Source organism: Phalacrocorax aristotelis, chromosome 7 (assembly GCF_949628215.1).
Source record: "Phalacrocorax aristotelis chromosome 7, bGulAri2.1, whole genome shotgun sequence".
Classification (NCBI taxonomy): domain Eukaryota; kingdom Metazoa; phylum Chordata; class Aves; order Suliformes; family Phalacrocoracidae; genus Phalacrocorax; species Phalacrocorax aristotelis.
In genome coordinates, this window is record NC_134282.1 from 1,302,583 (window position 1) to 1,325,919 (window position 23,337).

Consider the following 23,337-nt stretch of genomic DNA (forward strand, 5'->3'; position numbering starts at 1 on the left):
CCGCAGTACTGTTTCTATGAAAGCGGCAGTGCTACTGGGAAATGACGAGTTAGTCTTTGGTGTCTCCATCAGACGGTTTTTACAAAAGAGGAGTATGAAAATACTAGTGGGGCTCAGTAAACAGGAGATACCATGGCAGAACCATGGAGGAAGCCTTTCTTTGATTAAAGAGCAACCTTCAACACAAAAACGATTCGCCACTAACAAAACTGAACAAGCGTTCACTACACTTACACTGACAACACATTGTTTCTTAGCTTGTTCGGGGACTACTGTCCAACTGTTTACATACCTAAACCATTCTCATTAACAGAAGCTGTATCAGATTCTGTCATTCCATCCATAAGAACAGCATCTTCGTCAGTCCTTCGCCGGCGTGACCTCCTGCGTCGGTTACTACTGTGGTGAGATTCACTAGCATCGGTATCCACAGTCTGGTCTGACTCTGTGTTATCAAGCAGGCTGTAAGGGTTGCTGTCCGGATCTTTAAGCACTATACAAACAGAAAGTCTCCATCTGAGGCACTGTGGTTACATATAATTTCATTTCCAGGCTGACTTACATCTGTCTTTGAAAGTTTCAAAATATAAAGCAACCTTGCAGAAAGGTATAATACAGAGAACTACAGTATTTATGATTTCACACTGGTTCCTCTCTGACTAATCCACCAGTAAGTATTCCAAGGCACCCCTACAGGCACTTGTCTTATTTCATCAAAGATTTCCAAGGTGACATTTAGAGAACTTCTGCTCAAAACTGCTAAACGGGTAAAATATACAGTTCACTTTGTAGCAGCATTGTGCATTAGCACAGTTCAATTCTGATAAAACAGTAACTCCCATTCTATGGCTGCTTCTCTCGTTCTGCATCTAAACACAAGCTTAACTCAGAAGGCAGCCATAGGTAAGATGGGAAGGATTTACAGACTTTGGTAATATTACTGTGTGTGTAGCAGAGGAGGGAAATGATCATTGTGAGCAGAAAATAAACTAATTAAAATCTAACATAGCGTACGATAAGGAACTATCACACAACTCCACTGAAATCCCAATGCATTAAGATGTAAATGTGAAAATGGAGTATTTCAAGAGAGTAAGAGGTTATACAGAAAATCACCAGGAACAAAAACCAAAATACATCTGGATCACAGTACCAGAGCTAATGGATGACTTGCCACCACGAGGTCCACCACGCCCACGGCCTCCAGATACACTGCGTCCTCGTCCTCCTGGACGTCGTCTATTGTCACGTTGATGTCTGCTTTCTCTGTCATCTTCTCCTGCCAAGGACCAGTCACTAAGTTCATCTTTTCTCTCCGATTCCGTTTCAGAGGGATTGGAGAGCTCAGAGTTTGTACCTTGTACGAGAAGGGAAAGATGAGAAACGAGTAAGAGATTTGGGATTATATTCTAGTTTCAGATTCTCACAGAAGTCTTCCAACCTATGTGGCTAGTTTATATATATATATATAAAAAAACAGGTAAGTTTATCAATACGTAATTGTAAAAATATGTAATTTTATATTATATACACTCATATAAAATATATGCATATATAAAATATAGAGCATAAATTACGTAAGTTTAAGTTTCTCAACCTAAGTTTGTTCATAATAAGATGAAAACCCAAAACTGTAATTTATGTACATGGATAAATCAAGGATTACACAGCATTTCCTCCCTTTGTGTATACACTGCAGGCATTTGGTGCAGTTTCTAGGCAACTTCTCTGAAATTCCCAAGGACAACTTTATAGCTGATGGCTGTTGCTAAGCAACCTATTCTCGCTGTTGTAATGCTGCTCGAACAATTTAACTGTTTATATTAACTACTGTTCCTAATATCCCACCGCCTCGGAGCTGACCAAACCCACACAGCTTTTTACTAAAAAATTCAACACCTGCTATTTAAACATCCAGGAACTCTCCCTGCTAACCATTCTGCAATAAAGAAATTTAGACCCATACAGTTCTAATGTATAGCTCTTGCCATTTTGGGGAAGAAAGAAGCACGTTTTCCAAATGAAAGTCTGTGGGTATATAAACACACTGAACAACTTTAATTACGGTTTAGTGAAACAATTCATTCAGAAACAGTACAAAATGAAGTTACAAACATTAGCATTATCATCAGAATCAACCTGAGCAACATGGCACGATCCTGGACAGACTATAAAATCCAAAAGAAAAACTGGTTTGATTTTGTAGGAGAAGTGAGCTATGTACAGGTGTTTGGCAGTAATTTACTGCACTGAACAGATTTTTCTTTTTCCTGTTTACAGAAGCGCTTGTTTCTTTGTGAAATACGTCTATATTCAAATGCAGCTGCCCTCCATTCGGGGAGTTGCTGCTGAACGAGAAGGGGATGTGCACACCTCTAGGGGACTGAATAGCAGTTCCTTGTTAATTTAAAAATATATCAGAATATCTCACTACATATTAAACAAACCCAGATAGTTCCTGACCAAATAAAAACATTTTTCTGTCTCCATTTTCAATTATTTTGCTTTACTTTTCAAAGCTACATTCATAAGGTGGCCATGATGACAGACAAGCCTTTTTTTCTCCTCCTCAGTCAAAACAGATAATGCTATTTCCAGATTCATTTTTTTACTGGTGTCTCCTGAAGAGTGTCTGTAGGTCTTTCTCTCTCTCAGCTTTTTGTGATGTAACTACTGCTGTTGACGGCCAATATCTTACCAGTGTTCAGTTTCAATGCAAAACACTTAACTTCAGCAAGGATGTAAATCTAAGTGTTTTGTACTGTATAAAAAAATAGAATGTCAATTCTACATCTTGAACCGTACCTTCACTCAACTACGCTGAACACACAGAGATTTAGAGAGTTCTGGATTCAAAAGTATACTGAGGACTCGCTCAACAGATGCTCAAGAAAACTCACCGTAACCAGATGTGTAATTGGGGCCTCTGCGGCCTCTCCCTCTTCCGCTGTAGGATCGGGAACCTTGCACCGAGGAAAGGGTGCTCTCATCGGTTGTATAACCCTTCTCTTTTTCAGGAACTCTAGCAGAGGAAGGTCTGAAACCCATACCGATCTGACGCAGCTGTTCATCGATCTGAAGCCTTTCCAGTCTTAGTTGTTCTACCTCCTACGTAAAAGGAAACAAAAAAAATTTGCTGATGAAGCTATGTTCTTTCCCCTCACAAAATACCATTGTCTATCCAGTCATCTTAAGAACTAGCACTCCCGTAGGAGGGTTAACACCACCTTGAAGAAGTCTAAAGCTTTCCTCTTAAATCACCATGCTGAAAGACTATTTCCAAGACTATTATTCCCTCTCTTAACTACACTTCACCACAAGTTTTCTAGTCAAATTGAAAAAAAGCAAAACTGATGAAGTAATGCGATTTAAATTCATTCATTATTTCTGTTATGCCAACACCACAACTCCATACAAAGACAACTAATCTAAATGGATAACTGTTCTAACACTACATAGTATTAGTGTGTTACTATTAGAAATTCCATCCTACCTCAACAGAGCATTAACCTCAGACCACAGAAGACTAACATAAACAAAAAAATTGTATTACTTCTCAAATGCCACTTAACAGCATGTTCTTTACAGTCCAATCCTTCCGACACCAACAGTACCAAGTAACCACGATAATGCGTTTCAAGGCCTACATAATACATCTGGGCAACGGGGTGGTGGTTCAAGACATGACACCTTAAATCCTGATGTACAGGGGAACAGTTTAGCATCTGCAAATCCCATGGAAGCTGTTGCTCAGAAGTGCTGTTATTTCAACCAAAGTTTCCTCTGTAGGTTCTTTCTTCTGAAATACACTTACCTTTAGATATGCGATGTGGTATTCTAAAAGAACTTGGACGTTTCCAATGCTTTCTTTAGTACCAACAAATACAAATGGTACCATTCCCTACAGAAACAAAATGTCAAATATTATTTGCAGGAAGAACGTTATCATCAAAACAATGCTTTCTGCTTCAACTATATATATATTTTAAAAAGTGCTTAAATTACAGAAGTGACCTAAACTAGCAAAGATAGTAACTGCGTCTTCGGCTGCAAAGATGCACTGGACTAGCTCAGACGGGGGTGAGGGTAGGGGCTTGTATGTTAAGGACTTACGACCATCCAGCTTTCCCAAGAACCTGTTTTGGCAGCTGAGGCAAGCCGACACAGCGTTTACATCACACACACCCCCCAACAAACTTGCTGTGCGTGTTTATCACAGTAGGTGCGTGCGCACAGTAGAAGCATCCATGGTTCACCAAGAACTGTCCAGTGGTTAATTAAGCCAACTTTACAAGATGAAGAACCTTTAGAAGACTTACTTTATCTTATGCTTTCATGTATTTAAAATGTGAATGCTATTAACACTATTGATCTCAAATTAATTAGGCAGCTGAAGTACGTATCTGAGAAAGATTTAAAGAAGTCTTGCTTCAGCAGCACAAAACCTTTCTTGAATTGTTGAATATAAAATACATGGCAAGACACCAGGCTGAAAAAAAAAAAAAACCTTCAAAAACTGCTCTCTCTGTACCCACAGAAAAGTTGTAAAACTAGCTTTGTTGAATGAAAACCTAACCACAGGATGAAGGAATAAAGTACTTACATCTTCACGGGGCAGTTTATTTTCATTATCTCCTTCAATTCTCACCCGGACGACTCCAGACTTGTCCACAATCTCCTGAATGACTTTTCCATTTTTTCCGATAACTTTTCCTTCAGAGGGCAAGAATGGTTAATTTTGCACCCATGTGCAAAATATTTTAACAGGTTTCTTCATATTTTAAGTTACATATCACATAATTCTAACAACCACCTGACTGTCCTTTACTGTTCACTTTGTTTCAAAGTTTTCTCTTACTCCACACAGGTACAAATAAAAAACGCAAAGAAAAATCCCACATTGTGATAGAAGAGAGCAGGGAAAACTTCCAAAATTAAACTCTCTATATACACATATATGCATAGAATGACAAGCACTGATGAAGATCACTTCACACAAGTTTCAAACAGAACCAGACTAAGAGTAAAGTGACACAGAAGTTTTTCAAATGCCTATTTTAAATTTATTCCACCGCATTCAATCTTCCCTGACATTTTGAAAGGCATGTTCCATATATGGTTTTTTGGGAGCCTCTTAAAAAAAGGGGAAAAACTACGTAGCTGTTTTCTGGAAATTAATTTTGCCTTTACAACAAGCGTGAGTACTGCCCATACTTCCCATATTACCTTTAAAATATTTGTTTTGAGATCATGTGTGGGATCTCAACCAAAAGGTTCTTCAGAACTTGTATGCTTAAATCTCAAAAAAAAAAGTTGACTCCTTTGCTCCCTTAGTAAAAGATTTTAGCTCTTCCTTAAACTGAAGTTATACAGAAGTCCTCAGTCCCAAGGAGCTTCAGTAGCTGAAACTGGCAATTCAGTAGATGGCACACTTCTCTTGGTACAGAAAGAAATGCATACTGCGATACCTTAAATTCGTGTCATTAATAGTCACTACACTTCTTTTAACTTGGGTGCCTTCATAAAGTGCAGATAAATGTGTCTGCTTACCTATACGACCATAGGTGATTTGGGCCGCGTGTCTGCCTTCGCCATAAATCGGTGTTGTGATTGTTTAAAAGTAGCCTTTTCAGTTTAAGGCGTTACTATGACTAGTGCCATGATTCCTATATGGGCATGTTCACGATTGGTAGAATGCCATTCAAACCCCCCAAAAGCCTCAATTCGTAAAACATTAGATTCAGCAAACCTAGCTGAACCAAGGAACTTCACTGAATGAGGCTACAGAAGAAAATGCGTTCAGGTACAAACTAACAATTAATTTGCTAAATGTTAAAACAAGCTTTAACGTTTGGTTAAATGAGAATCATCAAATTGCACCAGATACGTGATTTGCAGCAGTGCTATTAAGAAAAAGCAACAACACACTACACCTTAACTTGAGCAAGTTATAAAACCTGGAAGTCTAATTTATAGGAGTTTGCACATGAATTATTAAATTATGTAGTTATAATATGCAAGCTCTAAGCCCAAAACTATAGGAGGCTAAAGCACAGCTTTCAATTTCGACTTTGGATAATCTGAATTGCTGTTGAATCAGGTGCAACGCCTGCACTCTTAATACTCCCTTCGTGGCCGCACTGCCCGTGAGCCGGCAATGTGGAGCAGGAAGGCGCCAGACTTGGAGAACACAAGCAGCAAGCTAAGAGGAGTAGAATGAGGGGAAAGGAAAAGGTTCTTACAAGCCAGAAGCCACCACAATGTGCTTTTACAAGTTTTGGGAAGCTGTAACAGGAAGGTGCCCGTTTCTAGCCTGAGGCGGCTGACGAGCGCTGCTGATCTGCAGAGCAGCTCACCGCCACCCAACCGCCGCCTCTACCAAACCCCAGCGCGGCAGGGAACAACAACATGAGAACGGTCTTGCGTCGCTCTTGCAACTCAACCGTTGTACTTCCATATTGAATTTTGGAATTTAGTTTCAGCATTCTAAGTAGTCGATCTATAAAACTTTTTTTAAAAAAAACTAGAATCTGAACTTCAAAAATTACCACTAAATTAGATTGTACAAGTCTGTAATCAAAGCATTTTAAGTGTTAAAATCCTGGCAAAGCATTATTGGACAATAATATATGTAATTTCTTAATTCCCTGATGCATATAGTTTCAAAAGATTAATCACTTCCTACTTAAATGGAGAAATCGAATTATTGTACTGGCATCTAAATCTCCTTTGCAGAGTCATGCTGATTGGGCTCCCTTTTCCCAAGTTGTCAAGTTTTAGCAGTATTACATACCAACAAGATTCCTGGGAACTTGAATAAAATCCTCCACAAATTCCAAGTAACTTCTAGCCTTTTTTACTGCATCAGCAGTCTGGAAATGAATAAATAAAAAAAAAGTGTTTACTTGTGAATAAAATATATTAAAAATAAAACCTTGCAGCGACAGCTGCAGTCTTCCAAATGTCAAACTTATGTTCAAAAAGAGAGGCACAGACACAAGAGTCATCTAGTTTTGAACTAAACGTTGAAGAAAAAAACGGAGTAAACTGCCCAGAAACAAAATTCAGTAGCAAAGCATCAGTAATGAATGAAACAACTTTTTCCATGCTATTTTAAGATGTTTTAAAACATTATCTGCAACTTATCACGAGTAAACCCCGATCATAACATATTTTGAGTATCTTGAAGCAGCTTCTGGTAGACATTAATTGGCAAAACCCAGCTAACTATATTCTTTTTCTCAAGAAAAAAAAAATCAATATAGCAATTATCACAAAATTCTGTACTGAAAAGAAACAGACTTAGAGGTCCTACCAGCATTTGTAGAAACATCAGCTTACAAGAATACTATGCTAACGGAAACTTTAGATCATATATCTCATTTCACCCACCTTCGCGGTGAATGAGTAGTTACACGGCTATGATTAGATGGGCAAGCCATAAAACTATAGTTTAACCTCTGCATTTCCCTCCAAACTGCTTTGGAAGCATCCGGTTTCTTCTCTCTGCAGAAACCGTGCTACCAGCGATATTGTCAGCAATATAAATTTGGTTTGGCAATTTTTAACATAGTTTTTAATGTGTAACACACTATTACATTTCCCAGAGGGCCAGACGTGGGAAAATGGGGAAGGAAAAAGTGAATTTTAGACTTGTATCTTGACAGTATCTAAAGATTATGTCACCTGATAAAGATAAGACATTTCCAAGGTTGAAGGGCAGTCTCTCCACAGAACTTTGCAAGCGCACCGTAAGCAGTGACTGGCTTTACAACCTGTTCCGTAAGAAAGGTGTACTGATTTTTCAGAACAGCCTAAGTAGAACAGCCATTAGGAGCCTTTTCCTCTCTGGGCTTTCTGCTCTCTTACTCAACATCCAGCGAACAGAAAGAACACAACAAAACCAGTCAGAGAACCTTTGTTGTAACAGACAAATTACACTAGTGCAACCTGAACTCTACAGCCATCGCTCGAATGGCGTACCGCACTGCGGAACCTCCCCTAGCCACGCCACCTCTGCACTGGGAGTAACGCTACAACCAAGGCACTCTCCTTCCAGAATGCTGGTTTCTGGCCACAGTTCGTCCACAACGTGTTCCAAGACAGGAGAGTGTCATTGGTTAGTGGGAGAACTCCCATAAATGCTCTCTTATAGCTTTATTATTAAATGAAAAATTAATTGACAGTTAACTGAGGTTACACAGATGCGGTAACAAGAAACAGAAGCTTCGAATTAGCGACAGCGAAGTGCAGAATTACAAACAAATACCAGCACCTAGTCAGTAACACAGCCTTTGAGCAGTTTCCATTTTATGCTAATGCCTCAGCCCTTTTGTCTGTCATTTTCTAGGCAACACATGAAGTAAGGGTACCACCAGCTCCTGCATCTTGCCATCAAGTAGGGGAAGGCTTAGAAGACCAAGCAAATTTATAAACCACTACTGGCAGAGGTCACAAATGATAACAAGGGCAACATGGGCTAATTGGATTTCGAGGTACTGAAACAAGCAATAAAGCAGGGAGAACAGCTGAACAGGAAGTCGCTGGAGGGAGCAGAGGCTACGCTGCGCCTCAAAGCAATTGCTAGAGCGCTATGAACTTCAACACATGTATTTTTTTCACCTTCAATGAGCTCTATGAACAGGACACAATTAACTACAGAGTTCGCAATGTCCTGCCTCGGAGGTACGTTCATCAATTCTTTCCCCAATAAAGATGAAGGCACAGCGACTGCTTTCACAGAAGCAGAATCAGGATGAGAAAAACAACTGCCAGTAACTGCAGTTCTCCAGCACAGCCATGTGCACATCTACGCTTCGCCACAAGCGCCCAGAGCTTCTGTGCGAGTACAGCCTGTGTGACTCATTCACACCCGATACGAGAAACCACATAAAGCTGAATTGGACAGTGTAGTCTCAGTCCCTCACAGTCAGTCATTCAGAAAAGGAAAAGAAAAATAATTTTACTTTCTCTAAAAATCAGTTACTAGTAACTACCTTTCTAACTTTGAATGACAGTCTACACATCCATTCGTGCTTTGGCTGCTACACATTGTAGCCCATACCATCAAGACACGTCTAGGTTACCTGAAGAGCCTTTAATAGAAAGATTAAATGCAGGGTATTTTTCTAAACTCAGCATTATACCTTTTGCAGCAGGATAGTGCTAAATGAAATGTCAAATAGCTGTATGGCTGCAGATTTTAGGGAAAATGTTTTGTAACACAGTCACTAACGTAGATCTGGTGGTTACATGCTGGTGGAGTGCACTCCTATTACAAGTGGTGGATCTGTCTCAAGAGACTCACACCAGTTTCTGAGACAAGGTTTTGGAAGTCTCTCCAAAGTCCTGAGAGCTCTTTTAGACTTTCCCTAATGGAAAAAAAAGACAAAACTACCTCTGAGAACCATTTGAAAAGCCGTATCCCACGCAGATAAAGGCAAAGGCCTCCTAAGTCATGGCAGGGAACAATGCTTTTTCCACTGTGATGCAAGTCTTTTTTTCAAGGAAAAAAAAGGCATATTAGTCTCCTAGTTTAAATGGAACTGAGCTCATGAAAGCTCCAAAGGCAAAGCAAGAAGTAACAGTCTCCTGAAAAAGCCAGGGTAGATAGGTTAGCAAGATCCTGCCCAAAGGAATGGTTATCATACAGTTAAGTACCTTAAGAAAAAACGGTGTAAGAGGGAAGAAGCTGAAGGGTTAAGAATTGCACAAAAATTGAATGCAATTCAATTTTGCCAGTAATGAGGGTCTAAGAGAAGCTTTTCTGTTCCTGATGAGGCTCTCCCTCCTGGGGAAGCACAGGATTTCAAAAGCAGGGAGAGCTACTCACTGTCCAAGCTCTGAAGTCCACAGTACTGTGGTCTCCGCAACAGGTATCTCAAGCAGCAGTTCAGGCAGGAGGGGAAGGGGCTTGGAATCAAGTGCCCTTGGCCACACAAGGGAAAAAGCATGAACAGCATCCCATACAGTTTAGCTTCCTAATACCTTCCATAAGCTTCCTTCTGATCACAAAGCTTTCCCATATTCTTTAACGTTTACCTCCCTGTTCCCCCCCTCTCAAAGATACTGGCCCTGAAGAACACTGAACTTTTATTTGTATGCGAAATGTTAGCTGAGAGAGACCCTCCGACCCTGACTACAATGCCAAGGACTCTGGATCGCTACTCCCACAGATCTCACAGCCTAAAACTGCCTGCGCATTCAGCCATCAGGGCCTGCCTGCCTGCCAACTTCAGCTGAAAAAAAGGCAAAAAGAGCAGACAAGTATACCTAGATGCTGCAACCCTCGTCACATGGAATATTTACGTTGCCTGGCTTTTTTAGAAGCAGATATCACTTCTAGGAAGGACAAGGCTGGATACATCTAAAGGCATTTTAATTTAGGGGGCATCTGGTATTTATAATCATTGCTGTGCACTACTGAAAGAGGCTGGTGACAGTCATAACCTTTCAGCAAGTTTCAGCATCACATCATTCACGTTCAAGTTTTATCTAAACTGGAATACGCTAGACATTGTACTGCCCATCTTCTTCATGAGCGGAGATGTGAGTTACTAGTAGTTCCAGGGCAAAGAAGGGTCTGTTGCCACCCTGACACCCTGGAATTTTTTAAGGTTTAAAAAAAAAAGAAAAAAAGAAAAAACCAAAACACCACAAAGGACACAGAACTTTAGAGATACTAAAGCGTACAGATGTTTGTCCTCCCCTCAGCTATATCAACTTCATCTGACCCTTGGATCACAACCAGGTTCTACTCCTGACATGCACGGAGCATAATTCAAGACCACAGATTCCTGAAATAGTTGGCAACCAAGAACTAGAAGTCTTAACGCCAGAGCCTCAGGTGTTAGTGGCACCTGTAGAGTTGGTAACATGGGATAAAACCCCTCAAGAAACATTCTGACAAGGCACTGGTGACAGTGGCATCTTTGTCACTGGCTCTTCTGCCTCCTGAACGGATCCTTGTTTTGGTCTGAAGACCAGCTACATTTCAAAGCACTTGTGAGATTTAAAGCACATCAGAGACACAGAAATGGAATTAACTTGGAGCAATCCAGCATTATTTTGCCAAAGCCAGCATTAAATTGCCAAAATAAAAGGGTTAGAGGCAGCGGATATCTGCTTTAGCACATTTGGCTGCGTCAGAGGAAGAGACACCACACAGCAAAACACACATGAACTCAAAAGGGGGAAGGGGAAGAACCAACAGGAAGAGCATATGCAGTCTGAAGGGAAAAAAAAAATCTGTGATCAAGTAAAACAGCAGCAAATGATACTTCTCTCAGGGTGACTGAGACACACAGTGAAGTTACAGAATGTGTGCATCAGCACATGGAGTGATTAGGACAAAACACATCTTCCAGACCAAGCCTTGTGTTTCAAATATACATAGTACAACCTGCCATGCATGAACACACATATAGACACTCAGATGACTACTCAGCTATTTCCAGTTCTTAATTCTGCATAGAGCTCTCGCCACTCTAAAAGCACGTATCGTGTGAAACGCTCATCAGATTCCTACAAAGCTTCCCCCTTACCTCTCCGTAGATTCGGAAAGTACCAGTATCCTCCTCAAGTTCAATGGCAGTAACTCCTGGAACCTTTCTGGCTTGTTGTATGTTACTCCCATGCGTTCCTATAGCAAGTCCCATTAAATCTTCTCTGACTACAAATTCCTCATGAAATGCTGCAGCAAGCTGCTTTGTGCACTGAAGGGAAAACAAAGTAAGACTCACTCACATACACTCAGTGTAACACAGTTATGTGCTCGGTTCCGAGCAACGAGAATTACAAGCCATGGCATACTTCTAAGTGCTTTGTAGCTTCTTCGTTTCTTGACATAAGCATAAGTTTGGTACGAATGCTGCGCAAATGCATGTCACTCAGTATATTCACTCTCTTCACTGTTGCTTCGCTGGCAGACTACAAAGAGAAAGAACATGAAGTTTCATTTTCTTAAGCAAAACCACATTTAAAGGATAAATCAGGATCCTATTTAAACTACATCATAAGCATGACCCAAATTTCCAGTACTTACATGGGCATTATTCCTCCTCAAAACAAAGCACGAGAAATTCAGCACCACCTCTGCAAACCAACAATTTTCTGTTCTCACTCACAGCATATTTTACACTGAAGACTTTGCTGCTGGATACACACAGCAACTCTTTCCCCTTGACGCTCCCCAGACAAGCCAATACCATTCTACCATATACATGCCTGTCACTCACTTGTCTGAATGGCAGAGCTAAGGAAATAAGCGAGGCAAACAGTTCTGGAGAGCGAGGTTCAAGTGGATAATATTAAGTAAACAGGGCCTAATGCTGGGAAATGTCTATGCAGTAAGAGAAAACTGTCACAGAAGATTTTAAGTGACTAATTCCTTAACGGCTATGCTGCACCGGGGCAGTTCTTCACGCGGAAGCCCAGCTGTAGGTCAAAGTGCACCGCGGGCACAGCACAGGGCGAGATCTGCTCCAGAGCAGAGTAAGCTAGAGTTAGCTTTGAGCCATCTGCACGGATCAGTAAAGCGGCACTCAGTTGTGGATGACAAAAACCATAAGAACGATGAGACTGAAAGCTGTTCCTAAATTTAGGTTGTATGCAGTGTAGTACCTGTAGTCCCTCCAAAAGGCCTATCCCCAAAGACTAAATTTAAACACATCTACTTACATTAACTCTCTCTCTATTTACATAGCTTGACAAGTTAAACCATTTTCCATACCAATATACAGCCGGCTATATGCTTCCCACAAATAATATACCAAAAATTCATGCAACATTTATAAAAATAACTTACCAGTATTATTAGCTGAGCAGTTTCAGCATGATAAAAAATTCTACATGCTCCCACAGCTTTCTTGAAATCTTTATGTGCATTTTCATTAGCACACCTAAGGAGAGAGAATGGTTGTTATTTCAACAAGCTGCATCAAAACAGAACATGTAATATCACGATGAAAACCAAGAACGTTTCAGAGCAGTTTATGGCAAAGACTGCTATGAAACTGGAAAACTCCCGTTCTGCTTAACATGGCTCCAGAGCTCATTTCGCTGTGGACTGTATGTCGTCATGGTTATCTGGCAAGTCTCGGTACCAGAGGCCACTGCGAGTGCATCACCTGTACAGGGCTACGGCAAGACCTGAAGCTCCCACCTCAGAACTTGCTTTTAGTCCCAACCCCAGAAGCTCAGCAGGGATCCCAGTCCGTAGTTTCTAAACCAGCTACTGCAGCCATAGCCACCCTTAACATTCTTCACGGACCTCTACGCTGGCCTCCAACATACAAGCCAAGTGGGGCTCCACCCCCTCAAAGTCAGAAAATGCCTTATTAAAGTGTACAGAGCTACTCACGCATCTCTCAGATCCTCAGGAACATCCACTGTGCACTTGAAAAAGGTGTTCTTCTTGACGGTTTTATTTTGATTCACAGGTCGGAGTCGTTCGTAAGTGACAATTTCATTGTAAGTGGCATCACAAGCAGCATATTCAATGACGTAAAACTATGGAAGAATTTTTTTTTTAAATGGTAACTTCAGTAAGAACATTACCAACATCACCAGAGAGTACAAAATAGGAATATATAGACTAAAATATAAACCGGAGTTGATATAATGCTACAAATTCTAAAAAACCTAATCTGGACGTATTTCAGCACCCATCTGATACCTCAGTGAAGTCAGGGCACTAAAACAGCCTAATTTCAGTCCCCCACAAAAGCATCTTGGATTGATTTTTATCATGCCCATCCCCCTTCAATACCTGCTTTAGTCTAGTTCAAATTCCAAAATTCAAAATGTTTACTGGAGCTCTGATTCTAAGAAATACCCAACAGAGAAGCAAACAACTCATTCTTCACATAAATATCTGCTCTGCAACAGTTTAAAAAAAAAAAAAAGAAAAAAGACAAATCCACTCATTCAATGGGCAAACTACCTGTGAATCATGTAGGATCAAAAGGACAATAATAATAATAATAATAATAAAAAATTCAATATTTTTGATACACACTACCCCAAATTTAGGAAGGCAAGAGAACTAAGAAGATTTAACAGCTCCCAGTAATCTACTCCTACACGGCCACCCAACACATGCAAGCATAGAGAAGCTTGTGTGCACAGTATCCTGGCTTTGTCTCAGGGATGCAGCCTTCTGCCATCCTCCCTTCCACCTGTATGCAATTTAGGAGTGCAGCAGTACTTTCGCCTCTTCCTCCCTCAAAACTGGTATCTGTTTTTGTCAACAGACAAAATTTACTCAAGTTTCAGGAAAAAAGTAAATCTCTAATGTCATGATGTACTTTTCCACATGGTATTTTGCCATTTCAAGTTTTAAGTTTAGCTTATGTACCGTCCTAATCACGTAAAGCTGCTTTGAAACATATCACAAAACAACTTTAATAATAATGAAAAATAAATAATAGACTACTAAATTTAAGAGAACTACCGCTATATGCTTCAAAAAATTAACTCCTATAGGAGTTAAAGATAATTCTGGTTATCAAAACAATAACAAAGCTAACTATCATTAGAGACGTAGGTTGTTTGGAAATTTCACATTTACCCTGAAGAAAAAAAACTGAATATGGAACCATGTTGAAGACTATAAAGAAGCCAAAATTGGACCATGAGGGGTTTTTTTTTGGGGGGGGGGGGGGGGACACAGATGGACTGGACAATTCCATAAAATAAGTAATTTGACAATGATGTATAAAGACACCAGCCATCTGAGGGTGAAAAATCATGGTTTTCCCTGTCAAAAATACTAGAAAATTAAGAGTTAAATAAAACTGGATTTAAATTCTGAATTTAAAAATTTTCTTTAATGATTTTTTTTAAAATAACCAGCATAGCAAGGTCACTGACAGTAAATTTCTGGATTTCTGTGACATCATAAGAGATGCAGATTAGCCCCAAATGAGAAACTATCATGAAAATCAGTTTGTCTCTTTTTCTCTTGTTTTCTTAACAAGCCGTTCATCCACAAGGATCAAGACACAGCATCTGCCTTTGATAACTGTTCTCCACCACCTTGCCCTTACAGAGGTCAACAGCAGTTACGATTTGTTGATAGTTTGTAAACAATACCAGAAATCAGACAATTTTTTTCCCTCAGCCCTGTTTCCTTGGTTTTGGGAATCTAATAGAATAGAAGCATCAAAACACAAGACCCTTCCTATTATGAAGTTAAATTCTCTTGCTGTCATGTCACAAAACAAAGCTTTCTGAGCCTCTATCACACACTGCCATAGCTCTATACACTTAAGTGTCTCAGCCTACAAGTTAGTTCGCAGCTGCAACTCTAAGTCAACAATAAAACACAAACCTGAGATAAGTAAAAAAAAAACCCTACCAGTGTCTGTCCACTGCACTCAGCAGAAACACACACACAAAAGCACCCACAGCAACACAGATCGATAGCTATAGCATGCTTAGGTTATGGAGTTTAAGCAGACTTTAACCACAGGTGAAGCAGTTTCTAGCACCGATTCAATTCACAAAGTAGGTTTGTTAGAAGTCCTGTTCCTATGCATGCAGAGAGCCCTCCAAGCAATTAAACTACTAATAATGGAAGTGACTTGTTCAGCTATAAAAACACATCCCTCAGCTGCGTAATGCAGCAGGGATCACTCCAAAGTGATCTCAACTTGTAATTCTGTTTATTCACGGTTTTGTATTTGTAGTACTTAATAGTTTCTTCCATCACAAAGACCTTTCATATTTACTGTATTTAACATAACAGCATGAAATCAATAGGTTTTAAAATAATTTACCTCTCCTTTCATCATTCGAACTTTTGCCAGCCACCAGCCACAAGGTTCTTGGTCATTTGCTCTAGAATAAACCTGAAAATGAAAGTAGGAAGAAATATTGAAAGCAGGTACAGACCTAATTCACTGCCTGCACGTGTAACAGAGACACCCCACCTTTTCTAATTTTCATTAAAATGGAACAGTATTCTACAAAAAAGTAGTTTTTGTATAAATTATCCAAGCATGTGCTTCCTGCACAATTTTTTCATTTTGCACTACAAGGACTGAATGGATTTCCTGTGCGTACATCGCTGACAATTCAACAGACATTTCTAAAGGAAGATAAAACCTTGGCTCAACACTTATTCAGGGGCAGCTCCTCACTACCTTCAAACTTCATCTTCAGGCTGAAAGCTCACACACAGAAGTAACTCCACAATTAAGGTTTTTAATTCTGTTCTCAGCTTGATATACCCAGGACTACTGAAATAAACCAAGTCATCCTATGACTACATATTCTGTATTTAACAAATGCTACCAAGTTAATGCAAGATCAGACACAGAAGACTTCCGAAACTCATTTTCCTTATCTTCTGTAAGTTTCGTTTACCCCTCATACGCTGCTGACAGCCCAAAGTCATTTGCCAGCAGACTAAACAAGAAATTTTGCAATAGCGAAGAGGCAGAAAATAATCCTTTACATTTAACCTCTAACAAAGGCGACACAGACAATGTATTTCAAATAAAATAACAGAAAAACTCAGCACCTATACTACATTGTTTCTTAGATTACTAGCCCAAAACTATACAGGTATCCTAAAGAAACTTGTAACTTTGATTTTAAGGACAAGTAAAAAGCAGAAGTTAAACTAATTACTAAATTACTGAAGATACTGCAATAAGCTGGGAACAGAACATGCACCTTTTAATTTCCCAGTTTAATACATCATTTCTAATTAACACTGTTTCTCTGTAAAACAGTATAATTCACCCAATCTCCTACCAGATTGTACCAGATATTTCATCTGGGTTTAAACTCTTGTTATTGGAAGAGCTTTATTACGTCTTCACATCAAAATATTTCCAACAGTTACATTCCAGATAAAAAATGAAAATTACCCAGTTTTGTTTTTAATTCTGAAACATTCTCAGCTACCTGAAGTTTTAGATTTTGAGAAAGTTCCAATGGTAGGTCTGTGAAAATACTGAAATGTCAGTTTCACTCAAAGCCTAATAAATCCATTGCTAGAGACACGCTCCATTTCAGACCTTCACTTACAGTCATCGCCGCCTCAAACGGACACATAGGTTCTGTATCAGGACAGTTCATTGGGATAAACTCACCTCCACTTCATCTCCTTCACCAATTTCTTTCTTGATATCGGGGGGTGGTGGTAATCTGACTTCATTAAAGGGCACCTGGCGCTCTGGTTGCCAACTGGAAGTTGAAGGGACATTACATATTATTTATAGAATTTTTCTGTTGCTTTCTTAGCGTTATTTTTAGGACTCTGAGTTTAGCTAAAACTCACTCCTTCCATATAATCAAGTCTGTTTCTTCACTGCTAGAAAGCAAACTTTATAAGCAAAGGAACAAAACTCTGTCAAGACAAAATTAGTATCTGGGAAGATATTTTATGACAAAAAAAATTTTATATTAACTGAAAAATTTAACTTGACGGGGTTCACTAAACAGTGTTCATAAAACCTCGGTGAAGAGATTACTAGATGATGTACTTACAATTCTACAGTTCAAGTCATAGAGCCTTTATACAGATGTAAGCTTCTCCCTGCAGTCCACCATGGGGTTCATCCACTTCACCCCATATTTAACATTTCAACTGCTTGCCATCAATGTTTGAGTTCTCCAGGAAATCCTGACTCTGATCATTAACAAAACTTTGCATTTCTACCTATAAACTTATTAACGCACCCCAGTAAGCATCTGGCAAACAGATCCAGTTCAAAACGTACCTTTATATCTGCTTATCAAAACCTATTATTACTAGGCATATAAAATGAAAATTTTACCTTCTTGTAGGGAAAGGCTATTCATTTTGCTGTAGCTGGCTCTACAAAGCATTTTAGTTGTAGAAGTGCCTATTTTAGGTGCATTTTACAAAGACTACCGGAGCAATTCACATCCTCTGTGTCTTCCTGAAATCCCTCTTCCTTCTACTCTGTGCATGTCACAGAATGCCATCAGCTGTTCTCCACTCTTTCAGTGAGAAACCCAACTGAAGACTCTACAGAGGTTGAAATAAAACCAGGGGAAAAAAAACACTCCCTAAAAACTTACTAGCTTAGAATATCTGGGGCACTTGGGCGATATCTGTCAAAGCATTCCAAAGCCCATCATTTATGCCCATCTTAAAGCTCACATCAGGAACAGACAGGGTCCAGAACCAACTTGCGAGGATTACGGCAAGCAATTTGTTTTGCTTACTTCTAATACCTGCAGACAGAGCAGCCTAAGTCAGTGGAACAAGTCTCAGCGTTAAGAGCAAAGGGCACTTCTGCAACTTTCTCCAAGATGGACACATTTATATGTTTTCTCTGAAAAGACAGCTTACGCTCAAGCACCTCACTTACTAAAGATGTTAGGTCTCCATACAGTTCTGCTCTAGCCATTATTACAGATTTAAATCACATTTTATATCTGAGAAATGGTGAAGGGGGCTGGCAAGCATCACTTGCAGTTCAATTGCCCTTGTTGCAACTATAACGGTCACTAAATTCAGGGTTTGGGTTTTTCCTTCCCTGCCTCTGTGAAGTTATTACTCTCACAGGTGCAAAGGCAAATAGTAAGACTCGAGGACAAAATGCATTTCCTAAATTATAGGGTATATAAAATTTCAGTTTAGGAACAGTGTGAGCGTAATAAGTGTAACTGAACAACAGGATCAAAAACGTTGCAGACCCAAAGCAGCTGCTTAAAGTCCTCTTGAGAATTTCAGCTGTGCCTTGTAGTTAAAGAATCTAGCAAGCGGGAACTTACAGAAAGTTATAAACTGCCCATACTGGGATGCTATAATTGAAGAGACCTTGTACCTTCAGTAAGAGCCGTCTGAAGTTGCAGTAGGCTAATTTTGGTTCCACCTCTGATGGTCTAGAGGAACTCCATCCACTAGAAGCAGATGGGCCAATAATGACTTACCCCTATAAACTGCAAGCTGTTTTGGTATTTTCTTAATAAAACCATGGAAAAGTGCACAGGAGGCTCAGTTCTCAGAATAAGGAGTCAAAGTTTTAACGGCAAAAAGTCCAAAACCAGAGCATCTCACTGGCGATATGCAAAGCAAGGTGTTTTAAGAAGTGACTTGTGACTGGCTACAAATTATCTATTAAGAGCATCTGACCGAACTGACACCTAATAGTCAGAGGGATTACCCCAAATACCTGCCACAAATTAGAGAAGAGGAAGGTGCTTGCTTCTTACAACGAAGTCTTTCTTTCAATATCGTTGCTTCAAACTCCAACGGGCCTATATGGAATTGCACCAATTTCCAATTTTCTGTCTTACAGACTAATAGAAGTTTCCAGTTCCTGAAGATTCTGTGTTCATTCTCTGCCTCCTCACCTCCAAAAAAGGTTTCTTAAAAGAATCAAGGATATCTGCCCGGAGATTAATTATTGCTATGGCCACAAAATCATCATTAGCAGTCTGTGCTGGTACACCAGCTTTGGGAACCTTACAACAGCTGCAGGTGAAGACTGGTGACCAACAGCAGAAAATGCAAACCGACAATTCAGACTGCCTTCAGCAGAGCAGACGCGCTTGCTTTGGAATGCATCCTTCTGTTGCGATCGTGATCAGCACTAACAGACACGACCCTTGAAAACGTCAGTTCTACTAAAGCCCTTATGAACATAAGTTATTACCCTTTTTACTGAGTTATCATATTTACATCACAATAATTTGATTAGAACTGTATACACATTTCCTGATAAGACCTATTTTTTTGGTCAACAAAACACTCCGTCCTTTTTGGAACATGGCTGCTGCTGCCAGACCTTCTGTAAGCACACAGATACTAAACACTAGTTTGGTTCCTTTGTTTGGTTGGACTTGGTGATCTTAAAGGTCTTCTCCAACCTTAATGATTCTGTGACACTAGAAACACGTTTGCCAACAATCAGACCCCTGCTGTGACCCACAGGCTCTTCCTTTAGCTTACTTGGTTTCTGACGTGAAAGTGTATGCTTCGGAGGCAAAGAGCCTCCTACCTTAGAGGAAAGTAATATGCATGTTGAATATGAAACTGAAGATGTGTCACATCTCCTCGGACCATGGATAGGCTGAAGGACCCAATTTGGTTCTTTCCTGTTTGTTGGGTTTTGGGGTGGGGCTATGAAACCCTAGGAGATAGTACAACTTCCTTAACCACTTCAGTAAGCATTAGTACCAATGACGGTTGCCACCTCATCTTCCAACTATTTTTCATAAAAGAAGGGCTAGAAAGTACAGGTTAGAAAGAAACAAAGACTGGACTTTGCAGGGTAAACCCTAGGATTACCTCCTCCCCCCACCCCCCCAGAGTTACTTTTACACACGTGTGTATATATGTATGCACGCACCCCCTAGGATTACATATTCAGGATTATAAAATACTGTTTATAAACACACGCTCCCTAATACAACCCTTATTACTCAGCCATCTTTCTCAAAGAAAGCCTCAAAGACTAATCTACAGGTAGGTGCTGGCAGAGTTTAATAACAATTTTCACATCAAAAGCTGACACAGTTTTAGGATCTCCACCTAGCAACTGGAAGGGAAACAGGAAAGAAGATGTAGCTCCTGGAATATCTTAAATTAGCCCCGGAATCTCCCAGGTAATCCATGGTGTTATCAGTCTGAACGCTGAACAACAGATATTCATTTGTACTTTACTATCCCATGGATTATCTTGACTTGCCACTACAAGTCCCTAATAGCACTACTGTGTTTATATATAAAGTGAAGGGGCCTCATGGATAATTCTTTCTCCAGATTTGCTTACAGATTTGCACTCTTTTCCACTAAAAAACATTGGGTCTTCAGACTGGATACATATATTTATTTTCTTAATAGTTAAGAAGAAAAAACAATATCAATCACCATCAGGATGCTTCTGTCTATTTCTCTCTGTTGAGAACACCAATCAGCATTCCTCGGATTAGACACAGAGAGAATTGTTCATTTAATAGAAGTATTTTGGTATTTTTGATCATCTGCTTTAGTGTAAGAGTAGCAGGCCTCTGCCACTGATTACTATTTTAATTAAATTTGGCCATCACATCTATGGTCATCACTAAAGATACCAAGAAAATGTAAAGGACTATGTAACTAAGGAGTTGAATTCTGATGCAGCAGGGCCAGAAAGTAGTTGATGGAGGCTGTGAACAGAACAGTGAGCCTGTACTTCTAGAACTGTACCTTGCTAATGAAATCTACTTCCTCTTAACGTCAAAACAACCAAACAAAAGCACAACACCAAAACCACAAAACCAAAATAACAACCTAATACTCAAAAGATTATTTTTTTAAATACTTACTTGTTTTCAAATACAACAGTGAGCGAGTCCTCATGAACATCTTTGATAAATCCCTAAAACAAAAACATTTTTGTTATTAAGTATGCATGTGAAATCAAAACAACGCAGCAATTTCAATACATCTGGAAACTAAGCCAAACAGCAGACCACCACTAATACTGTGGTTCCAGCTGAGCAAAGGTGCAAGACACTATGCCACTGTTTGCACAAGGCTGCTGATATTCCTAGTTGGCTATTCCAAGAAATACATCGCACATCGACCGTTTCCAACGAATGCTCAAATCCGACCACTGAAAACTCACTACCAGAGTTTATTATTTTATCTACAAGGTGTGCATAACTGTTTTACAGGAACAAAGTGAGAGATCCAGTCCCAGGGCAATTAGTACAACTCGCAATCAATGCCAAAGACCTGTGCAGAGTGCCATTTGCTTTATAGGTGGTCGCAACACAGAACTGAATCCCAAACAACTGTCCTTCAGAACCACACGGCAGCCAGTCTGGATAAAATTTGGCAATACAGGCTGCCATAGAGCTGCTTATGGTGTCATCTTTCAAGTACCAAACTGAGGACTGTGTGAGGCCAAATACCTGTAGGACCTCACAGGAGAACAAGGAAAGAATACAGTATTTCATGGCTTTTTTTGTGTCACATTATTATGATCTCAGGAACAACTGAGGGGAAATCCCACTTCCCTTTCTCTCTTTTGAAAAACAAAGGGGGCTCCTTTCGGCAGCGCTAATTATGTCAAAAACCTGAAGACAAAGAATAACCTGCTAGATACAGCTGTACTCAAGTATCCATGCAGAAATTAAGTTCCTACACCTCTTGGTTAAGGAAGGCAGGCATGTTGCAAAAAAAAAGCAGATAAAGGAACAAGATCTTTCAAACTACTGCTTTTGCTATAGCCTGGTATCTGCCCAAGCACAGGACGTCAAGGAGGAACCTGCAGTTTTAAAGGAGTAAGAGAGACGCATAGCTACGTTAAGAGCAGTTCCAGGAAATCTGCTGAATGAGTTACAGCCACTCAAGAAACTGCCAACTGAGGACGAGGAGCGTATCAACTGTGCAAGGAGCAACTAGCCCACAGAGGTATTATGTGTCAGCTCAAGGAAAGATAAATTTTGACACAGGAGATCCCTCAGTGTAAAAACAGACAGTGAAGGAGCCCACACGGACAGCTGGTTGCAAAGGGCCTATATCAACAAATCTCCTTTTACCTGAACTCGTACTTGGGCAACGCTGCCAAGGCATTTGCTCAAAACCTGCCTTTCTGCTCCCCGAGCTTCACTCACAACCATCTGCCAGCAACACGGAAGGCTGGTTCCAGCAGAAAGCACACTGGTAATCCTGAACAAAGCAGGTCACCAGAAATCACCTCGCAGAACCCCCAGTGCGCTCCTAACAAAACAAACCCCTTCAAAGGCCGGCCGGCCACTGCAAGGGAAGGAAGGCAAATCTCGCTCTTTGAAGGGTAAGCAACTGAAACAGTCAGCAATGAAATACACCTGTAATCAGGGACTTCCAGTGTCAAGAAAGTTTCTGGACAGGTAGACTGGACAGGAATATTGAAGTTGTGTCTGTTCAAAGATGCAAAAAGCTGCCTGAACTATGCATTAGCTACTAACAGAGGTAAAGCAGAACTTCTACTAAGCTGATGCAACCAATGTCCCCTTTGAACACGCCCCAACATGGGGATGGAATAACACGGCATGAAGTGCAGAAAACAAGAATTGTTCTACTACAATTCATTCAACTTCTATCCAGGGACGAAACACCCAAGTCCCAGCACTGCACACCGAGCTCGCGCAGCCCCACGTTCTGCCCAACAACAACTCACCAACAGAAAGCAGTATTTACAGAAAGAGATGCAACTCCCCACTATGGGCAGCCGTTTACCTGCATTCCAACAGCCTGTGATTCAATATTAGTCTTTGCTTCATCATGCTGCTTTATTTCATAGCCAAACTTTTACCTCTTATGTACGTTATTATGTGCTCTCACAGTACTCAACATGGGGAGAAAAATACATAATACTTAAT

General features: G+C 40.1%; 1 protein-coding gene across 3 annotated transcripts in view; it reads right to left on the minus strand.

Annotated features, from left to right (window-relative positions):
* FXR1 (FMR1 autosomal homolog 1) overlaps positions 1-23,337 on the minus strand; it is a 36,315-nt gene that overhangs the window by 5,037 nt on the left and 7,941 nt on the right. For all 3 annotated transcript variants that reach the window (XM_075098409.1, XM_075098408.1, XM_075098410.1), the window contains exons 2-14: positions 21,295-21,347; positions 17,103-17,196; positions 15,780-15,851; positions 13,361-13,509; positions 12,806-12,899; positions 11,812-11,928; positions 11,544-11,714; positions 6,794-6,872; positions 4,604-4,713; positions 3,815-3,901; positions 2,901-3,108; positions 1,154-1,357; positions 293-493 (exon numbers count right to left, since the gene is read on the minus strand). In XM_075098409.1, the coding sequence (XP_074954510.1) occupies positions 293-493; positions 1,154-1,357; positions 2,901-3,108; positions 3,815-3,901; positions 4,604-4,713; positions 6,794-6,872; positions 11,544-11,714; positions 11,812-11,928; positions 12,806-12,899; positions 13,361-13,509; positions 15,780-15,851; positions 17,103-17,196; positions 21,295-21,347 (1,639 nt within the window). The remainder of the gene's footprint in view (positions 1-292; positions 494-1,153; positions 1,358-2,900; positions 3,109-3,814; positions 3,902-4,603; positions 4,714-6,793; positions 6,873-11,543; positions 11,715-11,811; positions 11,929-12,805; positions 12,900-13,360; positions 13,510-15,779; positions 15,852-17,102; positions 17,197-21,294; positions 21,348-23,337) is intronic.